This window comes from Rousettus aegyptiacus, unplaced genomic scaffold (genome assembly GCF_014176215.1).
Source record: "Rousettus aegyptiacus isolate mRouAeg1 unplaced genomic scaffold, mRouAeg1.p scaffold_m13_p_2, whole genome shotgun sequence".
Lineage (NCBI taxonomy): Eukaryota > Metazoa > Chordata > Mammalia > Chiroptera > Pteropodidae > Rousettus > Rousettus aegyptiacus.
In genome coordinates, this window is record NW_023416295.1 from 47,427,347 (window position 1) to 47,436,238 (window position 8,892).

At 54.5% G+C, this 8,892-nt stretch overlaps 1 protein-coding gene across 1 annotated transcript; it reads left to right on the top strand.

Annotated features, from left to right (window-relative positions):
• Positions 1-1,981: 1,981 nt before the first annotated feature.
• DLX2 (distal-less homeobox 2) lies at positions 1,982-4,277 on the top strand. The gene is made up of 3 exons (XM_016123857.2): positions 1,982-2,727; positions 3,183-3,367; positions 3,870-4,277. Exons 1-3 carry the CDS (start codon positions 2,337-2,339, stop codon positions 4,275-4,277), a joined length of 984 nt encoding a protein of 327 aa, XP_015979343.2. The 5' UTR covers positions 1,982-2,336.
• The last annotated feature ends 4,615 nt before the right edge of the window (positions 4,278-8,892 follow it).

Here is an 8,892-nt window from a genome sequence, read left to right on the forward strand (position 1 = left end):
CTCATTGCCTCTGGTCTCTTACACACACACACAGCCCCTTGTTTTCCAGTTAAAAGGGAACTGGAGTCATATTTCTCTTCAGGAAGATGACATTTTCTAGATCTCAGCTGACCTGGACTCTAGGCTATTAATGAAGGTTTTCACAGATAATAAAACACAACAAGCTTACCACCATGAAAAAGTCTGGAGGACAGGCTTGGGTTGGGAGAAAAGGACCAGAGAGAAGTAGAGAGGATGGCAATTGGACTTTTTATATCTCGTTTTCACAGGGGGGAAAAGTTTCTATATTAGGTCATAACAGTTACCATTGTGGTGACAGAAAGACTTGAAATTTGGAGTCAAGACACCAAAAATCAACCTTGATTAAATATCGAGAGCTTAATTTTCTAACTGGGGCCCACGACGCAGAATGCTGAATGCAGCGATGCAGCACTGTGGTTCCGTGGTGGTGAGCCCCACCTCCCAAAGCATTTCCAACCAGTTCTCTTGTCTTCATTAGGAGCCTTCCTTAACCAGAAAGAAGGCTAGGAACAAAATCCAGGCAGATTTGAAGACGGATTACCTTCCTCATTATTCTGCAGAGGCTGAACTATGTGGATGTTACAGCTTTAATTACATGCTTGCTTTTTCTGGGGAAGACCAAAGATCATATTTTTCAAAGTATCAACTTGTTTTCCATTAGACCGTTGTTGTAACAAGTTCTTTCAGCGACATGTTATGTCTTTAGGAAGGAGGTGCTTCAGATGGCGCGCACTGGCACAATTTTGTGGCTTTTAATTACTATTTTGTTCTTTTGGGGGGTTTCAGAGGCTGGCGCCTTGGCATGATTAGACAGTCTACGGGGCCCGCCGCAATCACGCACACCTCCAGCAGGTGGCGCCATAAGGCAGGTATGCAGTAGGAACTGTGGACTTGCAGTCCAATAAAGGCGACTGTCACTCAACTCCGAACCTCTCTTTTCAACCACCAGGAAATAGAGATGTAGAGAAAGTCGCCACTTCAGTTTAAAAGAAGAAGTTGCAATGATAGTGCGGAACAGGATCCTAAAGTGAAAAAACAACTGTAAAATAGGGTTAAATGCACAAAACTTTTTCTATTTGTTTCTGTAAATATACGAAGACTTGTAATATCGAGACGACTCTCATCTAAGTATTATTTTATTTCCTTTTTTGTAAAACATTGAGTTTAGAGTTAGAATAAACTTTGAAGACCATCTGATCAGTCTGGTCTAGCTTTCCAATCTAGAGAAGAAATCCCCAAGATGGCTTTTCGGGTGTCAATTAACCGTATAACATATGTAGTTATTCAGAGTCTCCGCGTATCGAGAAAGTACAGGGGAGAAATGATGTCAAATAGTATATCGGTAGCAATAATACCTTTGAATTTATATAGCTTTTCTCTCAAGCAACAAGGAAAATCGTTTAAATATTATCTAATGAATTGTCCTAATATCCCTGCAGATTGGTTAGGAAACTGGTATTATTATATAGTACGTGGTTTATGGATAATTTAAATCAATTGACTATATCAAGTGCCAAGTAGCTGATAAGAGTAAGTTTCAGACACTTCGAGGAAAAGCGGAGCTAGAGCTGGCCGGACTCTCTGCACTGCATTATTCTGATTAATGTTTGAAAGCTGACCTCAGACAAGAAGGTACGAATCACTGGAATTGATTGGCACTTGTACACAGAATGGGAAATGCCAGTCTCCGTATTCACGCCTTCTGTTCTCCTGCCGCTGGCCACCTTAACTTTACCCCAGTCCCTTGCCTGGCTGCTCACATTCAACAGCGGCCAGTCTGCACCCGGGACAACTGCAGCCGCAGCTCGGGCTCTGTGACACCCACCCCCCTGCCCCGCTTTTCTGCTTGCCAGTAGCCCCGCGGGCCGGCGCTTCTCATTGGCTGTTGCTAGGTGACGTAGCCTGCGCTCACGTGACAAGTGTTAAATGCCTACCCTTCAGTAGCCTGCCCCACAGACAACCGTAAAGCTGCTGCGGGCTGCTTACCTGCTCCCACCTCCCGGAGCCCCGGTCCGGCCTCGCCACCCCTGCCCCCCTCACTGCCCGCCCCCCGCCCGAACAGCGCTGGGCCAGGAGCCCAGAGGGCCAGGAGGCGGAGAGAAGATGCAGTCGGCTGCAACTGTCCCGAGCAGTGGACGGTGATCGCCTCCTCCGGAGGAGGAGTTGCCTAGACCGTTGCCACATTTCTTGTTTTCTTCCCCCACTCCACCCCCCGTAATTACATTGGCTGTTAGAGGGGACCGAGAGAGACGGAGGAGGCGCCCTGCTTCCCCCCTTGTGCCCGCCGCCCCTGCTCTTTCCCGTCCCAGGCCAGGATGACTGGAGTCTTTGACAGTCTGGTGGCTGATATGCACTCGACCCAGATCACGGCCTCCAGCACGTACCACCAGCACCAGCAGCCCCCGAGCGGTGGCGGCGCTGGCCCCGGCGGCAGCAACGGCAGCAGCCTCCACAAACCCCAGGAATCGCCCACCCTCCCGGTGTCCACAGCTACCGACAGCAGCTACTACACCAACCAGCAGCACCCCGCGGGCGGCGGCGGTGGGGGCTCGCCCTACGCGCACATGGGTTCCTACCAGTACCACGCCGGCAGCCTCAACAACGTCTCTTATTCCGCCAAGAGTGGCTACGACCTGGGCTACACCGCCGCCTACACTTCCTACGCACCATACGGGGCCAGTTCGTCCCCGGCCAACAATGAACCTGGTATGTATAACGGGTGTCAAGGGTGCCAATTTGGTGTAGCTACTGGGAAGGGTGGAATAAAAATGTTTGGAGTGGGATGCCTCCAGAGCCCTGGCCTTTCACACTACCTCCTCCCGGCCCGCCCCGCTCCCTTTACCCTTTAAACCTCCGGAGCTGGCCGAGGGTCAGCGGGTACGTCCCTCGGAGCTTAGCTGGTCAGACCAAGTGGACTCAGGGGCTGTGCGGTGCATGCCTCGTGGTAACCTCATTTCCTTGCCACCTGCTTCTCCTTTTTCTCCGGTCTGCGCCCGTCTTCCCCTTTGCTGTACCACTCGGCGGTACAGTCAACGCGCTTTAAAGTTGCGACTGAGAACCAGACTCCCGGCTCCGGCCAAGTCCCACGCCCGGCCTCTCTGCAGGAGGGAACTCTTGGGCTCCCCTGATTGCGCGGTTCTCACGATTCCCTTTCGTTGCAGAGAAAGAGGACCTCGAGCCTGAAATCAGGATAGTGAACGGAAAGCCAAAGAAAGTCCGGAAACCCCGCACCATCTACTCCAGTTTCCAACTGGCGGCTCTTCAGCGGCGTTTCCAAAAGACTCAATACCTGGCACTGCCGGAGCGAGCCGAGCTGGCGGCGTCTCTGGGCCTCACCCAGACTCAGGTGAGGGCTCGCTGACTGGGGAGGTAGGGGACAAGGAGGGCGCTGGTCTGGGATTACCGGGAAGCAGGCGAGTTGAGAACAATGTTTTATTTTTAATATAAAAAAAAAATGTTAAGGATTTAGAGGTCGGCATTTTGGGCGGTCTAACCTTCTACACTCAAAGCTGAAGTCCCGGAGGGAAAGGACAGGGTAGGCAGAAATCTGGTATCGAATTGTCTTTCCGCGCGCTACTGATAAAGCGGGTAAAAGAATTGGCCCTCCTGACCCCCTCCCGCTGTCGCCATCACCACAGTGCACGCACATCAGCTGTCTTGGGCTTTTTGAAATGACCTTCCTGTGGCGTGGGAACCATCGCAGCCTCCAAGGCCGAGGCACGTAATCCGCCTACCTGCCCAGGGTGTCCAGTAACCACTTCTTGCTGTTGGTCTTTCTACGCTTCCTCCCCTTCCTTTCCCCCATGCCGAGTTTCCTCCACTAATGCTCTGGTCCCTTTTCCACAAAGGTCAAAATCTGGTTCCAGAACCGTCGATCCAAGTTCAAGAAGATGTGGAAAAGCGGTGAGATCCCCTCGGAGCAGCACCCTGGGGCCAGCGTCTCGCCTCCTTGTGCTTCGCCGCCCGTCTCGGCGCCGGCCTCCTGGGACTTCGGCGCGCCGCAGCGGATGGGGGGCGGCCCGGGCAGCGGCGGCAGCGGCGCGGGTAGCTCCGGCTCCAGCCCGAGCAGCTCGGCTTCGGCTTTCCTGGGCAACTACCCGTGGTACCACCAGGCCTCGGGCTCCGCCTCACACCTGCAGGCGGCCCCGCCGCTGCTGCACCCCACGCAGACCCCGCAGCCGCACCACCACCATCACCACCACCACCACCATCACGGCGGCGGGGGCGCCCCGGTGAGCGCGGGAACGATTTTCTAACCCGAGGGAGACTGCGCCAGAGACTGAGAGCAGACAGCCGTTATCTCAGTGCTCGCATCCAACCATGGGGGGTCCCTCCAGCAGGCCCGCCAACGCCACCCATCCCTCTTGGAGGATGCGGCCCGGGATGGCCTGCCCCAGGCCCTGCTCCCCCGCACCGAGAGGCCGAGAACTGAAAAGCTCCTCTCAGAGGCCCCTGGTTGCGGCGTGGTGAAGGCCGCCGGCCGGGACCGCCTTTCCGACCTGAGCCCCGCCTCAGACTTTCCTCCCCTCCACTCCCCGCCAGGCAAAGCCGGCCGGCGCCTTCCTCGCCGCGGGCGGAGAGCTGAGTGGCGGACAGGGACGCCTCCCCCGCCCGCGAGGCTTCCTGGGCGATCTGAGGCTCCTTTCTCTTCGCCCGCCCCCCAGGCTCAGCGCAGTCCTCTTGGGTTATTGACCTCCCGGGTCCTGCCTGCCTGCCCGCCCCCACACGCCCCCTTGACCCCGGCGGCCCGCCGCTTTTTTTCTGCTCTGCTGTTTCCAGCCTTCGGAGCCCCATCCCTCCCCCACCTTAGCTCTCCCCCCGGAACGCTCCCTTAGCTCTCTCCTCGTCCGTCACCAGTGGAGTTTTTTTATTTTTATTTTTTTAAAAGTTTAGGTGCCTTTGCGGATGACCTCATTTTGATGTTGGGAGGAAAAAATGATTTTTTAATATGTGGACACTGCAAAAAAAATGTGTTTAAATTATCTTTTTTAAAACCTATTCAGGATTATTAGCCTGGACTTCGACATAGTTTGTAAATAAAGGCGTCTGTGCAGATTTTCCCACTGATTTATTTGTATAAAAATACTCATCTTTTCAGACTTTTTTGTAAGCCCCCACTTGTGAAAACTGCGATTTAGCAGTGACCTCAGAAACCCCTCCGGTTTATTTTTCCTTAAAATTTTTCTCAGTTAAACTAAGCTACTGATTTGGAGTTTTATCTTATCCTAAAGTCTTTGTTCTTGAAATTAAAGGTATTTTGGGGTTATTTATTATGAAAACGACATGCTCTCAATGTTGATTTTACAATATGAAGAGATTATTTAAATAAATTATTGTTTTCATTGGATGTATGCGCTTTCTCCTTGGTGTCACGACCTGGAAGGGAACCTGGTCAGGCAAGAGTGACTGACGTCTACCTGTTTCGGAGGCTGCCAGTGCGGCGAGGCGAGGAGAGACGCACTTGGCTCAGCATCCGACAGAGTGTTCAAGCTCTTCCCCCACCAGGGTCCGGGCGCGGGGTTCGCCAGCTCTCCGTGTGGTGAGTCACTCAAGCGCCTGGTGGCTCCAACCTCCGCCCTCCGAGTTCCTCCAGCGCCGACGCCACAGCCCTGTGCCAGGGCGGTCTCTGCCGCCCCCGAGCCCCCGGTGCTGGCCAGGCAGTGGCTCTGAGCCGCGGGAAACCTGCAAGTCGGAACCCGAGCTCTGCCGAAGCCCCAGTTAGACCCTTACATTGGACCCTGCCCTGTTTGCCCTGTGGCCCGTTTGGGACTGGCTGAGCCGAGTCACCCAGGTCCTCGGGAGACTCAGTTGGCTACTCTGGAATGTAGGGCTCCTCCGGCTCACAGCCAGCGCTGTGCTAGCCCACATGCAATCACGCACATGTGGCTCTCACAGTCACATCTATACTATTGCACACACTCATATTGAATCACACTCTTACACTCACACACATGAACACTGACACAAGTGCATGCACACTCACATTCACATACACTGATATACAAACTCACATATGCTCACTCATGCATACATGCACATTGACACGAAGACTGATGCACATTGCTCTGCGAGTGGCATTTTTTCATCTCACAGTCTCCAAGGGGAAAGGTCCACACATCATTCAGCTCTGCTTTCTACCTTGGGTCTAGCATTCCCTGCAGAGGCCAGGAGTAGGTGAGTAATGAAGGCTTGAATGGAAAGTTCCTTTTCTTGAAAGTGCTGGGACCTACAGTTGGAAGCTTCCTGGCTTCAATCACTGACTGTGACTTCCGGTTATCCGCTTAACCTCTCTGTGCTGCAGTTTGCAGATCTATGATTTAGAAGAAATAATAACAGCTATCTCAGAGTCGTGAGCATTTAAAAAGGCAATGATGTAATGCCTAGCACATAGTAAGCACTCAATACGTTTTTGCTATTTCGTATCAATATCGTTTGCTCCCAATGCTCCCCAAAAAGGAGATTTTACTTTGCTTGCAATTATGAGACCCAGAGTTACCCAGAGGCCTTTCCAACCTCATCTAGTGTGGAAGAACAGCACTCTGGGGCTGGGAGACCAATAGCTTGAACCTCAAGCATTCCCTCTGAAAAGGACCTGCTCTACTAAGGAGGAGGTTGGGGGCAAGCCAACGAGCCCTGCTTGCTAGACCTAGGCCTCCTCTCTTCTAGGATGGTTATTCAGACCATTTTTGTTGTGTCTCTTCAATTTCCCTCCACTGAAAGCCAGAAATGGGATGGGAGTGACTTTCTAGGCGCAGTGTCATCGTTGTGTGCAAAATTCGGACTTTTCTGGCCAGATCATTTTAGGGCCTGAACAGAGCCTGCTTTACAACAGAATAAGGTCCAGGGAAGTTGGGGCTTTGGAGAAGGCAGGGAGGCTACACAACCCAGTGTCTGTTTTGCATTCCTGTAGTGTTTTCCCAGGGCTAGAGAAGCCTGGGCTGAAGCCCATTGACCCCGAGATTCTAGCTTTCCTAAGCAGCGGCTGCCTAGCAGACCCCCATTCCTGTCCTCCCCCCCGCCCCCAGCTACAAATTCCATGGTTTTCTTTTGAGTGCCAATCGCTGGTGCCAGCCTTCCTTCTGCGGTTGACAGTGCCCTCCCCTCCTTTGCGCGCACTCCCCTCCCCCTCCTGAAACCAGTGAGGAGAGACAGGGCAGTAAATTGGCTGGTGTCGAGGATCTGCAGCAGACAAGATGATTAAGAGGCCTACGCCGGAGCGCCCCGGGCAGGGAATGTCAGCCCAAGTTGGAATCACGCAACAGGCCTTGGCATGAACGAGCCTGGGAGCCGGGAGGGCGGGCGGCTCCAGCTCCGGGGTGGGCTGAGGCCCCACAGACTCGCCGGAGTCACCAAACCTGGCACCCGGCGGCGGCGGGGTCGGGCCGGGCCAAGGCGCGCCTTTCCCGGGGAAGCCGGGGAGGCAGAGGGCAAGAGGGTGCAGGGGCCAGAGGAAGGGGGCGTTTCTGCACATGAGAAGGGCAAAGAGAAGGGAAAGCGAGGATATGGTAAGGTCCCAGAAGCGAGGGGGCGGGGAGGAGGAGGGGTGAGCAAGGGGAGAAACAAAGCTCGGCTGCGGGAGGCGGGGGCCGGCTCCAGCCCCGCCGGGGGCGACGCGCCGGCAAGCCTTTCTCACAGTCTTGCAGCCCGCTGGGAGACACCGATCCCTGTGATCAGTCCGCGGCGGAGCGGACTCGCTCCCCACCCCCTGCGTCCGACTGCACTCCCCAAAGCGCGAATGAAAAATGGAAATGGGAAGCAGCGATCTCGTCTCCCTGCAGTGGGAAACCAGCCGCTCTCAGAACACACATAAATCTTCATTGTAGTCCCCTTGCATTTGCCCGGGTGAAATATCAGGCCAGAGACAGGATATGACAAGCGCTGGGAAGCCGAAGAAGGGAAGCCGAAGGATGAAGAGTGCCTGGCCCCCTCCGTTCCTCCTCCTGGCATCATTGCTCGGAACTCCGGCGGAGCGCTGGCACTGAGTTCCAATTCCCCAGGCAGGCAGCCGGGGCGCGCCCGCGCCCCCTTTCCTCCCATTCCCTCCACCTCTCCTCAGCCCTCCCCGCCCCCCACACACACCGCCTCCTAGCGCGTGCTTGGCCGCCGGCCACACTGTCCTGGGTGCTCCATTGGGAGTAGACACACCCCCTCAAGCTGCCCCGAATTCCTGTCGCTCGCACCGCCGCTCCCGGGCAGGGGAGGGCAGAGAAGAAAGGGAACGGATCCCGGGCCTAATCAGCGCGGCTGCAATGTGGGACCATTTAGGAGGCTTCCCCCTCGGCTTTCTTTCAGGATTACTTGTGAAAATTGTGAATATCCGTCCTGTGTAAAGATTTCCGAGACTGGTGGGGTTGAGTCAGGGGGGAGTATCAGGTTCTTTGGGGGCGGAGAGAGCGCGGGAAGACTACAGATTTGTTTACAAACAGTTTTGTGGTAAAGGGGGAAACGGGGAAAGAGGGGTAAAGAGAGGAGGGTGGAAGTGGGCGATGGTCCCCTCCACTCTTAGAAGCCCCGATTGCTTAAAAAAAGAAATTGTCCTGACTGTAAAACCCAGAAGCAACTCCCCCACTCCAACACCACCTCCCGCCTCTCTTCACCGGGTCCCCGTCTCAAGAACTCGTTAAAAAGTCACAAGCCAGCTCCTTTCCCTCCAGGGAACGGCGACCGCCAGTGCCTTAAACCTATTGTAGGGACAGAGACTCCTTTGAGAATGAAGCTATCGATTCCCTTTTTCATCTAAAATACAAGTCCCTTTACATTAAACTATGGGGTCCGGGAAGAGGGTGGGTGGGACGCGTTCCTGTGGTCCTCGTTACACGCGCCCCTGGCCCTATCGGACTAGGCCCTCCGGAGACTGACGGGCTCTGGCAG

Excerpts from the sequence above, each read along its gene's own strand:
- DLX2 (XM_016123857.2), top strand. The coding sequence starts at position 2,337 with ATGACTGGAGTCTTTGACAGTCTGGTGGCTGATATGCACTCGACCCAG. Across the intron at positions 2,728-3,182 it reads CCCGGCCAACAATGAACCTG|AGAAAGAGGACCTCGAGCCT; the intron begins GTATGTATAACG and ends CTTTCGTTGCAG. Across the intron at positions 3,368-3,869 it reads TGGGCCTCACCCAGACTCAG|GTCAAAATCTGGTTCCAGAA; the intron begins GTGAGGGCTCGC and ends TTTTCCACAAAG.